The 17036-nt window shown below is 46.6% G+C and overlaps 1 protein-coding gene across 8 annotated transcripts in view; it reads left to right on the forward strand.

The window, feature by feature from the left end:
* The window catches only part of EIF4G1 (eukaryotic translation initiation factor 4 gamma 1), a 292071-nt gene that overhangs the window by 173378 nt on the left and 101657 nt on the right, over nt 1-17036 (forward strand). For all 8 annotated transcript variants that reach the window (XM_033959150.1, XM_033959151.1, XM_033959152.1 and 5 more), the window contains 3 exons: nt 3121-3318; nt 3563-3709; nt 4475-4711. In XM_033959150.1, coding sequence (XP_033815041.1) covers nt 3121-3318; nt 3563-3709; nt 4475-4711 — 582 coding nt within the window. The remainder of the gene's footprint in view (nt 1-3120; nt 3319-3562; nt 3710-4474; nt 4712-17036) is intronic.

Consider the following 17036-nt stretch of genomic DNA (forward strand, 5'->3'; position numbering starts at 1 on the left):
CAGCACACGTTCTAACAACGTAAAGAAGGCCCCCTGACCAGCGTTTGGGGCATAGACATTCAGCAAACTATACAAGGCGCCATCCAACTCAGCCTTGACCAATATGTAGCGGCCCTCAACATCCCGCACCACCTCTCTCAACACCACCTGGACACGTTTATGTATTAAGATGCCCACCCCCTGGGTCTTTTTCCGAACCTTATTAGAAGAAAGGAAAACGTGTGGGTAGTTGTGGTGTGTAAGCAATTTCTCATAGTGAGATTGAAAATGGGTCTCCTGAATAAATCCAACCGCACTATTCAGGCGGCTCATTTCTTTAAATAACAAGCGTCGTTTTTGTGGAGAATTCAGCCCATGTACATTATAAGATAGCAAAGTGAGTTTATCCATTTGTACCAGAAAAGAAAAAGCACAGCATTACCAAATCAACCATTAGTTCCAAAGCAGCCAAATCAACCAACCCCTGCAATCGTAACCGTAAGAGAAACATTATACAAACACTCTTCCATACAATCATACAAGAAAGCACTCGGTCACCACTTTTCCCAGCACCAACACCCCCCCCTCCCCCCAACCCCCCAACAATACCCCACATGGTCCAGCCACCGAAGCACCTGGTAACCATGGTACAGGAAGTGTAGAGAAACAGTTCACAAAGGGACCCCCAGAACAAGCCCTATAAACAATCTTCGCGACAGATGTCGCTCAGCAAAGAGAAGAAAAAACAGTCACAGCACAAAATTTCTTAATCACAGTGCACAAATATAAATGTTCAAGTGGGTGAGGGGGCAGCCGTCTCCAAAGGGCGACGAGCTGCAGCCGATCTAGCCACTCTCTGCCATCCCAGCCCTCTTCCTGATTTGGGCACAGGAGACCTCTGAGGAAGTGGTGCCATTTCTGAAGCTGCCATCAAACCTGCTTCCACCATTCGAGCCTGAACATCCGCCACAGTTATTGCAGTGTAGGTCTTGCCTGCATGTGTAAAAGCCAGTCCGATGGGATAAATCCATCTATATCGAACACTGCGCTCCTGCAGTATACGGGTGCAGTCTCTATACGTGCGACGGCGGGCCAGGGTTGCTGGAGCTATATCAGGATAAACATCAATGTCCGCTTCTTCCCATTTCACAGTTCCCCCAGAGCGCCTCACCGCCCTAAGCACATGCTCCTTATCCATATAGCGATGGAAACAAGCCACAACATCACGAGGGCGGTTCACATCACGAGGGCCAGGTATGCGGTGTGCCCTATCCAGCAATGGTTTACCCACTTCCACAGGCAAGCCAGCAGTCTCCAGTGCCTGTATACATATATGATCAATCACCTCCATACAGCGAGGGTCAGAAACAGTGTCTGGCACACCCCGAAAGCGAAGGTTGCACCGTCTGGAGCGATTCTCCAGATCCTCCAGCTTAAGGGTGCTCACATCAGCCTTTTCCTCCAGCGCTGCAATCCTGCCTCTCAGCTGTGTTATTTCAGAGCCATGTGCTTCCACTGCAACCTCCGTCTCTCCCACCCGATTTCCGATTTCACCCACCTCTCGTTTTAGCTCAGCAACAACAGCATGGATATCAGCTCGAACTGCAGAGATTTCAGATTTCAGTTCTTGGAACCAACCACGCATCTCCAGCTGTAGAGTCGGCAGCGTTGCATCAGCAGGTGGGCCCTCCGCAGCCGCGGCCGGATCGGGCGCCATTTTAGAGCCAGGTTTAAGAGGCCCATTCGGGATCGGTGAGGAGAACGCTTTAATATCTGTTTGTTTCTTTCGCGTCGCCATCGAGACGCAGCAAGGCAGCTTCACAAACAAGCTGAGGGAGGCAGACAGTGCAGGCACGCGAACTCGCGCGAAGATCGCCAAAAACAGCACGGGGGTCCGCGGAGCTATCGCTCTAGGCTGCCATCAGCCACGATGACGTCACTTCCTCTTCCGAATGGCCATTTCCATGACTTACATCGCCTGTGGCATGCAGCCACCGATTTCGCTTAGAGCACACTCGACTAGAAGTGTGGCTGTGCCATAGATGAAGTCTCATGAGATTCATCCTGATGAAATTTGCAGGCTGGCTACTTGGTCCCCTCTCCATTCTTTTACCCTGTTTTACTGAATGGATGTGGCAGCTCGTTCTGATGCCACTGTTGGGACCTCGGTATTAAAGGTAGGCTCGTCCCTCCCTAGCTGTTACCATTGCTTTGGTATCTCACCTAGTGTATGGAATCCGAAAGGGACGTAACAGAATGGAAGATTTGGCTTATACCTTCAATAATTTTCTTTCTTTTAGTCCCTGTAGGATTCCATATTACCCGTCCTCTCCGTATATACTCAGTTGTTTGGAATAACCTGCTTTTCTGCCTCAGTTATTCTCCATAGAGGCTTGAAGATTTTCTAGCCAGTTGCCAGATTCTGTGGGGAGTTTTCTGTGCATTACCGAAGGTTTTTCTTGGGTGCTCATTGCACCCAGCAGGTTAGTTCTACATTGTTCCTCAATGTTTTTCTGAGCTGCCTTTGTGCCTGTTTATTATATGTTCATGTTTTGCAGAGCAGCCCAATTCAAGACTTGTTTGTGTTGTTGGAGGATCTTCCCCTCCCCCCCCCTGTACCCCTTGTCATGGATTTGTTCAGGTATGTTCCTTGGCTTTGAGACTTAACTGGATATGTTTGCTAGCTCTCAGGCTAAGGGGGTGGAGGAGCATGTGCTCAGAAAAGTGTTTGATTTCTGCAACTCCCGGATTGTGGGTTGGGATTGAACACCTAGCGTATGGAATCCTCTAGGGACTAACAGAAAGAAGATTATCGAAGGTATAAACCTAATCTTCCATCTCTCCTTCCTGTTTTCATTTTGCTGCAATAAAAGGAGCTGGGGAAAATGCTTAATTTTTTCATTCTGCTGGTATCAATCATAAAGCAGGAAGCAGGGAAATGGCGTCAGGATTTGGGCTTTCATCTTAGTGCCACCTGGTTCTAAGGTTAGACTGAAGGAAAGAGGGAGGTGGGATGAATTTGTAGGATCAGAGATCTCGGGGTTCTCGGGGGCATAACCTCAGTCTCTCCCAGGTTTAATGTTTTGAGACTACATTCTAACTGCTTTCCTCAGAGTCTCATTGATTTGTTTTATGCTGCAGGAACTGTTTCGTCGTGTGCGCAGTATATTGAATAAGTTGACACCACAGATGTTCCAGCAGCTGATGAAGCAGGTGACTGACCTGGCCATCGATACTGAGGAGAGGCTGAAAGGGGTCATTGACCTGATCTTTGAGAAGGCCATATCAGAGCCCAACTTCTCTGTTGCTTATGCCAACATGTGTCGCTGCCTTATTGGGGTATGTATGTTAACTACTGACTATTCTGTCATACCTTAGCATGGGGTTCAAGAAGCTCTGCATTATTTCAGCTGGATACACGGAGGCTTTGAGTGTATCCAGAAACATATTTATATTCTGTTCTTCCAAACTGTAGTAGATTCCCTGCCACATTCCCCACATACTGTAGACTGCACTTTCACTTAAGACAATAAGATGGGTTTCCTGGTGTATTTGCTTATCTCTCTCCATGCTTTCCATTTAGCTGAAGGTCCCCACCACAGACAAACCCGGTGTAACCGTGAACTTTCGAAAATTGCTGCTGAACCGTTGTCAGAAGGAGTTTGAGAAGGATCAGGATGATGATGAGGTGTTTGAGAAGAAGCAGAAAGAGTTGGAGGCAGCAGCTACGGTAATCCTTAGTATAGTCAGTGCTGTAATTTTCTTTCTCCCAGTCAGATAGGCTTTTTGTTGCACATTTCTCTAAACTGATTGGTGGGATTTGGATTTGGAAATCATAAGAAACAGAACTTGTCCACCTTGTCTCTTGCCCCCCTGTCTTTGCCATGCATCCCCCCATCCTGTGCTGAAAATATATGTTCCCCAGTAGAACACCCACCTTTACTGCTGCCATGCAGCATCAGATTACTCTGAGCCTTTGTCCTTTGGATGCATCAGTCCTTTTGTACTCAGTGGCGTAGTGAGGGTGAGAGGCACCCCTCTTCTCTTACACCCCCCCTCCACATGCTCCTTTCCCGCCCCCTCCTGCCACTCACGCACACCTCTTCCCTCCCTCCCCCCCCCCCCCCGATGTCCCTTTATTCCTGGTGTGAGCAGCAGGCAGCATCAGCTCTTCCTCTGACGTCACTTCCTAGCCTAGGTCCAGGAAGTGATGTCAGAGGAAGAGCCGACGCTGGTGCAACAGCAGGTTGGGGTTACTGCTCATGCCAGGAACGTTACAGAGGTATGGGGGAAGGGAAGCAGCGCACACACGCAGCAGTAGAGTGGAGGAAGGAGCGGGATGGTGGAGAGGAAGACGGGTACACCCTTACTACGCCACTGTCTGTACTTCTATTGCTGATAGTACCCAGACACTAGGCTTGTATATTATGCTGCACTATGCATATTTCTGACTTTTTGGTTTTCATACTTTGGTGTGATTTTTCTGCTTCTGCAGCCAGAGGAGAAAACTCGTCTACGAGACGAACTGGAGGATGCTCGTGACAAGGCTAGGAGGCGGTCTCTAGGGAATATAAAGTTCATTGGGGAGCTGTTCAAACTTAAGATGCTGACGGAAGCCATAATGCATGACTGTGTGCTAAAATTGCTAAAGAATCACGATGAGGAATCACTTGAGTGTCTGTGCCGACTGCTTTCAACCATTGGAAAGGACCTGGACTTTGAGAAGGCCAAGGTAAGGAGCTGCTGTCATGTTTCCAACTTGTACAGAACCTGTAAATAACTATTCTTTGGCGTCCCTCCAGACTGACATAGACAGATGGATTTACGCTCGCTCCTTTTCCAGCAGGTGGAGACTGAGAATACTCTGAAGTGGGCTTTGCAGTACCTCTTAGAATTGGTCTATTCTCAGTCTCCAGCAGGTGGAGGTGATAAGTTTCAAGTTTCACTGTGCACTGCTGTTAGGCCTTTAGGTTGTGGCTGTTGAAAGGGATAAAATGTCTTAAGTGAAAGAACACTACAGGTCATGGACCTGGGGGGCCGCCACGAGTGCGGACTGCTGAGCACGATGGAACTATGGTCTGATTCGGCAGAGGCGATGCTTATGTGCTTATGGATAGGAGGTTTATTTTTTCTGGCTCTGTTCTTGTCCGGACAGAGGTTGAATCCCCCCTTTCCTCCTCTGGGTTTAGTGGTTCCTCAGCTGTATGCATTGCCTGAGGGCACTGACTGTGGCTTAGAGAGCCAGTGGGGTCTGCTCTTTTAACTTAAAAATAAAGCAGGCAGAGCCATTCACTGTGTTAGTGCTGGTCTGAAGGGAAACTTTTCATTCATATATATATATTTTTTCCCTAGCTGACTGGTTTTGTCAATTGGGCCTGCCTAGTGGTTTTCACAATGAGCATTTCTCACCTGAAGAAGTGCTCAGTGTGCTCCTGCTGAGACCTCAACGATGCCAGCATGTCTCATTTCTGCTCACTGCCGCGCAAAGAAGAAACCTCATTGGGGTCGGCTTTGCAAGCCAGCAAGAGGAATTCCCCAGCAGCTGCGAGGGCGGCGGAGAGGCCTGGGGATTTCCTGGCAGTTGCATTGGCCAGTGATGGGGAGGCCTGGGATTCTCTTGCCGTCACATCGGTGTTTTCTGGAGATTTCCTTAACACGGTTTTTACCTTTTCAGGCCTCTTCTGTGGGTGAACTTTTTTCGGCAGGTTTTTCTTCTTTGACAGGAAATTCCGCCATTTTGGTTGTTTCTTCAGCTGAGCCTCCACCTAGATTGGAGAGACAAGAACAGGTCTTTCAGGCCTCTTCTTTGGCCACTGCCAAGCCATGGGGTTTTCCCCAGATTTTGTGCTTGCTACATACAAAGCTTACTGCATGCATTCAACTACAGTGTTTCCCTGAAAATAAGACCTAGCATGATTTTCAGGGTAGGTCTTAATATAAGCCCTCCCCCCCCATCCGAACCCCTCCGACCGCGAGACCTACTACCTCATTCCACAGAGCAGCGTTGGCAGCACTCTAAACAGGCTGCTTCGCAGCCTTCTCCCATCGGGGCATTCCTTCTGCTGAATCGCTGATGATGTCATCAGCAATGCGGCACATAGGAGGCCCCGGCAGGAGAAGGCTCCATTGTGTCATATCACAAGAACATGGGGTCCAAAGTCACAAGGAGGTGAAATGTAGTCCTAACCTTTCATTTTTCTCTTCTAGTCTGCTGCTCCATCAGTAATCTAATCATCATAGAAACATAGAACATAGAAATAGACGACAGATAAGGGCCCACGGCCCATCTAGTCTGCCCACCCTAATGACCCTCCCCTACCTTTGCCTTGTGAATAGATCCCATGTGTTGATCCCATTTGGCCTTAAAGTCAGGCATGCTGCTGGCCTCAATCACCTGCAATGGAAGACCATTCCAGCGATCAACCACCCTTTCAGTGAAAAATAATTTCCTGGTGTCACCTCGTAGTTTCCCGCCCCTGATTTTCCACGGATGCCCTCTTGTTGCCGCAGGTCCCTTGAAAAAGAAGATGTCTTCCTCTGCCTCGACGCAGCCCGTGAGATACTTGAACGTCTCGATCATGTCTCCCCTCTCTCTGCGCTCCTCAAGCGAGTATAGCTGTAATTTGTCTAACCGTTCTTCGTATGGGAGATCCTTGAGTCCCGAGACCATCCGGGTGGCCATTCTCTGAACCGACTCCAGTCTCAGCACATCCTTGTGATAATGCAGCCTCCAGAATTGCACACAGTATTCCAGGTGGGGCCTCACCATGGATCTATACAATGGCATAATGACTTCCGGCTTACGGCTGACGAAACCCCTGCGTATGCAACCTATGATCTGTCTTGCCTTGGATGAAGCCTGCTCCACCTGACTGGCAGCCTTCATGTCCTCCCTGACAATCACCCCCAAGTCTCGTTCTGTTACCGTTCTTGTTAGGATCTCACCATTAAGGGTATAAGTCTTGCATGGATTTTGGCTGCCTAGGTGCATAAGTTTGCATTTTTTGGCATTGAAGCTGAGTTGCCAGGTCCTAGACCAGCGCTCTAGTAGGAGTAGGTCGTGCATCATGTTGTCGGGCATTGAATCTTCGTCCGTTTTGCATTTGCCCACTACATTACTTAGTTTGGCGTCATCAGCGAATAATGTTATTTTACCGCGAAGCCCTTCTGCCAAGTCTCTTATAAAGATGTTGAATAGGATCGGGCCCAAGACCGAGCCCTGTGGCACTCCACTGATCACCTCCGTCATTTCGTGTAATAATAAACTTTTAATGATTATGACTGGAGTTGCCATCCAACATATTACTAATAATTGGAAAGATCATAGTAAACTTAATTTTAATTTTTGGTGGAACTCAGTATGTCACATATATAGAATGGAAAGATCATTAGCGGTACAGAATGGAAATTATAAAATTTTATTAAAATATGGGAGCCATTAACATCTTCTTGTCATGATTGAATGCCATTTTTCTATTAATTATACACCATTTAGTAGGGGGTGGGGGGAGGGTTTCAAGTATATGATCTTATAATGATTAAGGGGCTTTGAGGGAAGGTGGGGAGAGGGTTACATTTGTACTTATAAGTTATAATGATAAGATGTTCAAGTTCTCAAATTAATTGTGTTTATTATGAATTTTTGTACACTTGATGAAAGTTTAAAAATGAATAAAGAATTAAAAAAAAAAAAAAGTAATCTAATCACCCCCCGCCAACCGACAAGCTCTTGATGCGCTTTCTAGCAAGCACCAAGTAAGGCAAGTCAAGCACAGGAAATCTTCTGCAGCAACTCTAATACTCCAGGCTGTTCATGCAGGGAGCAGTAAAAACCTCATAGTTTGCACTGTCTGGTAAAGCCTTACCTGCATCTAACTAAACAAAAGCCATATGGCAAGCAAGGTCCATGACTAGCACTGAAATGTTGCTCAGAAACAGTAAGTGGTATGTTGACCTTGTTACAAAAGCAGAAAGAGCTTCTAATCTCAACTCCTCTAGCATGGCTGGATAAAAGAGCCAACCTTGTTCTCTCCAGAAGCCATGCTTTCATAAATCTCTTTCAGCTTGCCATAGTGAGGTCGCAGAAATTTCAGAGGCTTGGGAACAGAAGTCATTGAAGTGGTGGAGGAGCGAATCTGCCTGCGTAGCTCCTCCAGTGCTGGTTGATACAGAACGATTATGAATTTTGTTACCGTGTCATTCTCTAATATGGACTTTAGTAAAATGGAGGAGTACATGAAGAAAGAGCTAATAGTTTGGGTGGACCTAAGGGAAATGGAAAAACAGTAGTCCAAGCTGATAGGAGCAATAAAAATGGCTATCAACCTTTATGTGTGGAAAATAAACAAAAACAAGAGGAAAAGGAAACATATGATTCTCCAACCTAGAAAATAAAGGCAAAAAGATGGCATTTGTGAAATATAAAAATACTCAAGAAGAGGAGCACAAAATGGAATATCGGATGAAAATGAAAGAAGCCAAGAGAGAGATACATCAAGTGAAAGCACAGGTGGAAGAGCAAATGGCTAGAAATATAAAAAAGGGATACACAAATTTTTTTCAGGTATATTAGTGAACAGGTGAAGATAAAAAATGGAATTGCAAGACTGAAAAATGCTGTGAACCACTATGTAGAGAGTGATGAGGAAAAAGCAAATGTGCTAAACAAATACTTATGCTCACAATAATGCTCCATGACCTCACAATGCAAGTGTAAAGAGCCTTAGCCTATAGGGAGAGGAGGAGATAACGGATGTTGTAGGTGGGTAGACTGGATGTGCCATTTGGCCTTTATCTGCCTCTGTTTCTATGTGTTCAAGAAAGAAAATCCTGGAGAAGAACCACAATTGACAGGCAAAATTTCAAGTGAGAATGGAGTTGATACCGTGCCATTCATGGAAGAAAACGTTTATGAACAACTTAAAAAATTAAAGGTCGATAAAGCCAAGGAATTGGATGGTATCCGTCCCAGGACATTGAGGGAGCTCAGAAAGGTTCTGGCAGCTCCACTTAGATTTGTTCAATAAATCCGTGGAGATGGAAGTGGTTCCATTGTATTGGAAAAGAGTTGATGTGGTTTCTCTTCACAAAAGTGGTCGCAGAAATGAAGTGGGAAATTACAAATTAGTTAAGCCTCACTTCAGTTATTGGAAAAATAATGGAAGCGTTGCTGAAGGGGAGGCAGTGTCTAGAATCTAATGGCTCACAAGATCTGAGACAACATGGCTTTACTAAGACAACATGGCTTTACTAGAGGTAAATCATGCCAAACGATTGAATTCTTTGATTGGGTGATGAGAGAATTTGTTCAAGAATGAGTGCTAGATATAATTTTCTTAGATTTCAGCAAAGCCTTCGACACTGTTTCTCATAGGAGGACTTGAACAAACGACTGGCTGAAGTTAGGACTCAAAGTGTTGAATTGGATTAGAAACTGGTTGAGGAACAGACAACAGAGGGTGGAGGTTAACGGAATTTGCTTGGAGGACAGAAAGGTGAGCAGTGGAGTGCCTCAAGGATCGGTGCTGGGGCAGATTCTGTTCAAACTGTCCCACACTGCTCCTTGTTACCCTGTGCAAGTCACTTAATCCCCATTGCCCCAGGTATATTAGAGTGGGAGTAGGGAAAAATGCTTGAGTACCTGAATAATTTGTAATCTGCATAGAATTGTAGGATATGCGAAATACAAATTATTAAGAACATAAGAATAGCTTTACTGGGTCAGACCCTTAGTCCATCAAGCCCAGTGTTCTCCCCAGGGCCTTTCAGCCGGGCGCTCCGCCCAGCTAATTTAGATGAGCGCCCGGCTGTAATCTCGATCGCAATCCTGCTGCTGCTGCCGCCTTCTGCTCAACATTAAAAAAAAAACAAACCTTCTCACCGGCTTGGAGATTTACCGGGCTGACTCGGCACAGCCTGAATCGCAGGAGCCTGACATTTTTATTTTATTTTTTTTTAGTTTTTAACGCCAGCAAGCGACTTGAACCCATGCTCCCCGGCGGGGCTCTAACGTGCATGCCGCTTCCCTCCAAAACCGAAAGTCCTGAGGGGGGAAGAGAAGGGAAGTCGGCATGCACACGCCCCGGAGCATGGGTTCGCTATAGGAGACAGGTCAGCTTACAACTTGCTCTTGCTTGCTTCGGGTTTTCCTCGCTGTCGGGTCCTGCCTACTTTCTGTTTCCGTGAAGGCAGGACCCGGCAACGAGGAAGGCCCAAAGCAAGCAAGAGCAGCGAGTTGTAAGCTTCCCTCTGTTGCTGATTTATGGAAGTTAGGTCAGCGATGGAAGGAAACTTACAACTTGCGTTAGTCCAGCCCTGCACAACATGCGGCCCAAAACGGATGTCACTGCCGATATGGCTCTCACTCCGCTCTCCTTTGAAGATTAGCTCAGGAGGCAAGATTTAGCCCGAGATCAGACGGCATCTGAGCAGATTGAGGAGAACATGTCCTGTTTTTCCATGCCTAAAAATACCACCTTGTCTAATGTAATCTCTGATCAGATCCTTAAGAGTGATGCAACTATGTATGCTGGACAGTCTCCTCCAGTAAACAGAGCTTTAAAGCCTGCAGCCATACAGAACCAGATGGTCAAAGGGCTCCAAAGTGTAGTATTGCCAAGGGATCTGTCTCACAAGTTTCTGCTGCTGGCAGATGTAAACACAGCACAAGAAATAGAGACTTGTGGCATTCTGTGTGGAAAGCTGATGCATAATGAATTTACTATTACCCATGTAATAGTGCCAAAGCAGTCTGCTGGACCAGACTACAGTTTAGTGATATGGGGAATATGGAAGAATTATTCAGTGTTCAAGATCAACATGATCTCCTCACAGAAGAAAGACGGAGAGAAAGAGAGAGGCAGATACTGGAGAGGGGGGGGGAGAGAAGGGAAGGGGGAGAGAGATGTCAGACCATGGGGTGGAGTGGCAAGGAAGGAAGGAAGGAAAGGAGAAGAGAGAGATGCCAGAGCATAGGGGAGGGGTGGAGACAAAAAATGGAGAGGGGTTGAAGCTGAAATAAATCATGTACAAAGGAGAGAAAGGGCACAGGATATAGAGTTTACTGAAGAGACATAGAAAGAGGGAATATACCATATGGAACAGAGAGAGAGCAGACACTGGATGGAAGAGGCAGAAAGGGTGGACAGTGGATGCAAGGGGCAGAGATAGGGTGGACAGTAGATGGAAGGGGAAGAGAGAGGGTAGAGGCTGGTGGAAGGGGCAAAGAGAGAGGACAGATGTTGCCTGGAAGGGAGCGAGGACAAATGCTGAATAGAAAGAAGAGAGTGAAGAGAAGATGACTAAAGCAGAAACGACAAAAGGTAGAAAAATATATATATTTTTTTGCTTTACGTAGAATCAAGTAGTATTGTAACTGTATTGATTAAAATTTATCAATAGGAAATGGAAATAAGGCAATTTTGGGGGGGGACTAAACCCCTTTCCTCAGATCAGGACAGGATACCATAACAGCTGTTTACTGTACTGTCTTGAAGAAAGATTTGGCCTCTGAAAGCTAATTGAAACATGGATTAGTCCAATAAAATGGTATTTTCATATTTCTCATTATTTGTTTTATTTCTATTTGTTAATTTGTAAAGTGGTGACTGTTATGTAGAAGTTTTTTTTCAAATTTACATCTACTGTCTTTATATTTTGCACAGTATTAGGGGACATGTGTCACTGTTTCTGTGGTGTTGCATTGTATGCAGAGTCTGGTTTCTTGGTTCAGTTTAACTTTTGTCTACATATTTCTATTTTTAGTTTGTGATTATTCCATATTGGGCGAGGGTGTATCTGTGTTCTGTGTGTATGAAAAGGACATGGCTTTCTGTTAGCATCGACTACAGGATCAATTGACTGTGTAGGATCTGGTTTGTTTAGTTTTACAATGCGTGTGTTGGTGTTCTAGTGCTCACTGCAGTGTTTAAGATGCTGCCTTTTCCTAGATGCACCCTTATTGTGTGACTCATGGATTATTACTAAAAATATCTTTTTTTATATAGAGGAGGGGGTTGTTAAAAAAATGATTAGCACTGGCTGTCATATATACTAGGTACACCACTGGATTTAATGACTCTATTCTAACTTTACTGTTGACGTAGGTGTTGTCCCCCCCCCAACACACAGACACACATTATAAAGAATTAAATTAAAGTTGTATTATTTCAAGTAGCTTTCAAATGACATTATAAGCAAATAAAAATAAAATATTTTTAATACATTGCTAATTATTACCTGCATCTTTACCTATACTGTTTTGCCCTAGCTTTTACTTTGCACTATAGCAAAATAAAAAAGAAGCAGATAAAGATTAATCACACAGGTGCCCTTCAAGGCTTAGTAACACCTCTCCATAAATTATGTGGAAGAGGTCTGGAAGTGGGGATAGCATCTATTTTATATCCTCAGTGAGACCTCAGGAAGGAACCTAGTGATCAAAACATTATTAGAGGTGTTGTACAGCCATTTCTTGTATGACTGGATGAGCTATATTTATCTTTTTTTTTTTAGTTGTTTAAATTCATGCAGAAATAAATGGTTAGATTGAACCTAATGACTTCATTAACGCATTTCCCTTTTTTAAACCTCTATACCATTTGAAAGAGGGTGACTATCTAATTATTCACTTCTAGAATTGGATACTTCTTAGATTTAGTAAAAATATTCTGGCACAAGTGTCACACCTTAAAAAAGGAAGTCATATCGAGCATTGGAAAATAATAATAATTAACTAATAAAAATAGTATACATTTAATTTTCTCCACTACCAAATTTCCCCGCCCGCCCCACCCGGCTACTTTTTCATGCCACCCGGCTGGAAAAAATTTCTGGGGAGAACACTGAAGCCCAGTAGCCCGTTCTCATGGTGGCCAATCCAGGTCACTAGTACCTGGCCAAAACCCAAGGAGTAGCAATATTCCATGCTATCGATCCAGGGCAAGCAGTGGCTTCCCCTATGTTTTTCTCCCCCGCCCTCCAGCCTCCTCTTTTTTTTTTTTCCGTCGGGTTCCTGGGTTCCTGAAGAAGGGTTCTTCCCCGAAACCAGCTCGGTTGAACCTGGTATCCGGACGCGCTTTAATTTTGTGCTTTAAAGATGAGTTTCTTCTTCATTCTTCGTTTTTCAGTTAAGTTATCGTTTTTCTGATTTTTGATTTTTTGCTGGGGTTTTAGCTGGTAGGGTTCATTTAGGGGTCGCTCAGGTCTCACCTGTTATTCACTTTAGTTGATTCACTCGTTTTTGATTTGTGAACGTTTTTACCTTGATTTATTGCACACCCTGGGTGCTCAGTGATGGTGTGCGGGTGGGGGTATATTACCTCTACCTGAGTTACGAAGTGTCGGAGCTTGTAAGAACATAAGCAGTGCCTCCGCCGGGTCAGACCATAGGTCCATCCTGCCCAGCAGTCCGCTCTCGCGGCGGCCCAAACAGGTCACGACCTGTCTGAATAACCAGAAGGGGCCCCCTTGCCACCTTGGTTTCCCATTTGAAGTCCTATCTTCCCATCGAAGTCCTAATCCTCCGGTCTTGCACATTCACGACTTGGTTGGGTTTCCATACTTATTACCTGGTTAGTTTTCTATACTTGTATTACATCCCAGCACCTCTCTCAGTATCCCACGATCCCTTTATCCCTCAGGAATCCGTCCAATCCCTGTTTGAATCCCTGTACTGTACTCTGCCTGATCACTTCCTCCGGTAGCGCATTCCAAGTGTCCACGACCCTTTGGATGAAAAAAAACTTCCTTGCATTTGTTTTGAACCTATCTCCCTTCAGTTTCTCCGAATGCCCCCTCGTACCTGTTGTCCCCTTCAGTCTGAAGAATCTGTCCCTATCCACCCTCTCTATGCCCCTCATGATCTTGAAGGTCTCTATCATATCTCCCCTGAGCCTCCTCTTTTCCAGAGAGAAGAGCCCCAGCCTATTCAACCTCTCGGCGTATGGGCAGTGTTCCAGCCCTTTTACCAGTTTTGTTGCTCTCCTTTGGACTCTCTCAAGTACCGCCATGTCCTTCTTGAGGTGTGGCGACCAGTACTGAACGCAGTATTCCAGATGTTGGCACACCATCGCTCGATACAATGGCATGATGACTTCCCGCGTCCTGGTTGTTATGCCCCTCTTTATGATGCCCAGCATCCTGTTGGCTTTTTTCGAGGCTGCTGCGCACTGTGCAGATGGCTTCAGTGATGCATCCACCAGCACACCCAAGTCTCTCTCAAGTCTGCTGTCTCCCAATAATGCCCCCCCCCCCAATTTGTAGTTGAACAACGGGTTCTTTTTCCCTATATGCATGACCTTGCATTTTTCCACGTTAAAGCGCATTTGCCATTTGTTTGCCCAGTCTTCCAGCTTGTCCAGGTCCCTTTGCAGGTCCTCACACTCCTCCCTGGACCTAACTCTACCGCACAGTTTGGTATCGTCTGCAAATTTTATAACCTCGCACTTTGCCTCCTTTTCCAGGTCATTGATAAATATGTTGAAGAGTAACGGCCCCAGCACCGATCCCTGTGGCACACCGCTCGTGACTCCCCGCCAGTCAGAATATTGGGCCTTCACTCCGACCCTCTGCAGCCTACCCGACAACCAGTGCTTGATCCATCTGTGCACATCCCCTCCCACCCCGTGATTCCACAGCTTCCTAAGCAGCCTTTCATGTGGCACCTTGTCGAAAGCCTTTTGAAAATCGAGGTAAATGATGTCTATGGGTTCCCCATTTCCACCCAACTGCTTATTCCCTCAAAGAAGTACAGAAGGTTCGTTAGGCACGACCTTCCCTTACAGAATCCGTGCTGGCTTGTTCTCAGTAGGCCATTTCTCTCGAAGTGCTCGCAAATGCCGTCTTTGATCATAGCTTCCACCATCTTCCCTATAATTGAAGTTAGGCTCACCGGCCTGTAGTTCCCGGGGTCACCCCTCGATCCCTTCTTGAAGATAGGTGTGACATTCGCCAATTTCCAGTCCTCTGGTACCTCACCAGTTTTCAAGGATAGGTTGCAAACATGCTGGATTGTGCCCGCTATTTCTTGTCTTAGTTCCTTTAGAACCCTTGGGTGGATCCCATCTGGGCCCGGTGATTTGCCGCATTTTAACCTGTCTATCTGTTTGAGGACATCCTCCTTACTTACCTCTATGTGCTCCAATTTTTCGGCCTGTTCCCCACTCATGAGCTCCTCTGAGTCCGGTATATTAGATGTGTCTTCTCTCGTGAAAACTGACGAGAAGAACGTGTTCAACCTCTCAGCTACCTCTTTATCCTCTTTAATCACTCCCTTCCTATCCCCATCGTCCAACGGCCCCACCTCCTCTCTCGCTGATCGCTTCCCCTTAACGTAACTGAAGAATGCCTTGAAGTTTTTCGCCTCCCTGGCCAGCCCCTCTTCGTATTTCCCTTTTGCTTTTCTAACCTCTCGGTGGCATTCCTTTTGGCATTTCCTGTGCGCCTGGTGATTTTCTTCCGTTGGGTCCTTTTTCCATCTCTGGAAGGATACTTTTTTGTCATTTATTGTCCTCTTTACTTCAGTTAACATCCAAGCCGGGTCCTTTGACCGCTTGTTCTTGCAGCCTTTCCTGAAACTGGGGACGTACATTCTTTGTGCTTTCTGCAGGGTGTCCCTGAATAGGGTCCAGGCGCTTCCTACAGTCTCCATCCTAAAGATGTTTCTGAGCTTCCTCCCCACCATTTCCCTCATAGCAACATAGTTTCCTTTCCTGAGCGCAGTTGTTGCGGTCCTCCTTACTATGGGAGTCCCCCTTTCTAATTTGAATCTGATCGCGTTGTGGTCACTGTTGCCTAGTGGTCCTCCCACTTCTACCCCTCTTGCAGGCCCCCCTAATCCGTTTAGGATGAGGTCAAGAGTAGCACCCCCTCGCATCGGTTCCCTGACTAGTTGCTCCATGAAGCAGTCCCTCACGGCTTCTACAAATCCTGTTTCCCTAGTGCAGTTGGAGTGACACGTACTCCAGTCTATCCCCGGGTAGTTGAAGTCCCCCATCACTGTTACACTTCCAGTCCTGCATTCCTGTCTCAGTTCAGCTTCCAAGTCGTGTCCGACTCCTTCTGGCGTACCAGGTGGGCGATAGTACAGCCCCAATTTTATGCCCGCACCCTTGTTTCCCGGCAATTTGACCCATAGCGATTCCAGCCCCTCTGCCTTCGTTACCATATCCATCCCGACCGAGTAGCAACGAAGGCAGAGGGGCTGAAATCGCTATGGGTCAAATTGCCGGGAAATGGTATGTCCCACTTTGGCAGGTTGGGCAGGGCATTGAGTGTCCAAAAAAAAAAAAAAAAAGCGGTTGCTGAGAGGAAAGCATGTGTCATGTGTCCCTATTAGTACTGCTGAGGTCGTAATTTTGATTGCCCTAGGATCTTTCAGCTTTGTAATTAAAAAAAAAAGGTAAAAAGAAAACTACCGTATTTTCACTCAAATACCGCGCACCCGTGTAAAATGCGCACACGGGTATAGCGCGCGGGAAACTGTAATTTATGTAAATTTTTATATACCGCGCACACCCGTATACTGCGCATGCCGCCCCGACTCTCCCGTCGCCGCCCGACTCTCCTTTCGCCCGCCCCGACTCTCCTCTGGCCACCCCGACTCTCCTTTCGCCCGCCCCGACTCTCCTCTCCCCCTTGAAGTCCTGTCCCCACCCTGAAAGCCTGATGCCCCCCCCCCCCCCCCGACGGCCGATTCACCCCCCCCGCAGGACCGTTCGCACCCCCACCCCGAAGGACTGCTCGCACGCACTCCCACCTGCACCCCCACAGCCTCCCGACCCCCCCCCCCCCATCATGTAGAAGCTCCTACCATTGTCCTGCTTCCTCTTGGCAGTCCCGGCCCTTCTGTGAGCCCTGCGTCTGCGCTGCTTCCTCTTCCGATGGAGGAAGCAGCGCAGACGCAGGGCTCACAGAAGGGCCGGGACCGCCAAGAGGAAGCAGCAGGACACCTTGAATGGAGAAACACTAGCTATGACTTCAGAAGAACGGGACTTGAGAGTAATCATCAGTGCAGACATGAAGGCTGCCAAACAGGTAGAGAAGGCCTCATCCAAGGC

Source organism: Geotrypetes seraphini, chromosome 9 (genome assembly GCF_902459505.1).
Source record: "Geotrypetes seraphini chromosome 9, aGeoSer1.1, whole genome shotgun sequence".
Taxonomy (NCBI): domain Eukaryota; kingdom Metazoa; phylum Chordata; class Amphibia; order Gymnophiona; family Dermophiidae; genus Geotrypetes; species Geotrypetes seraphini.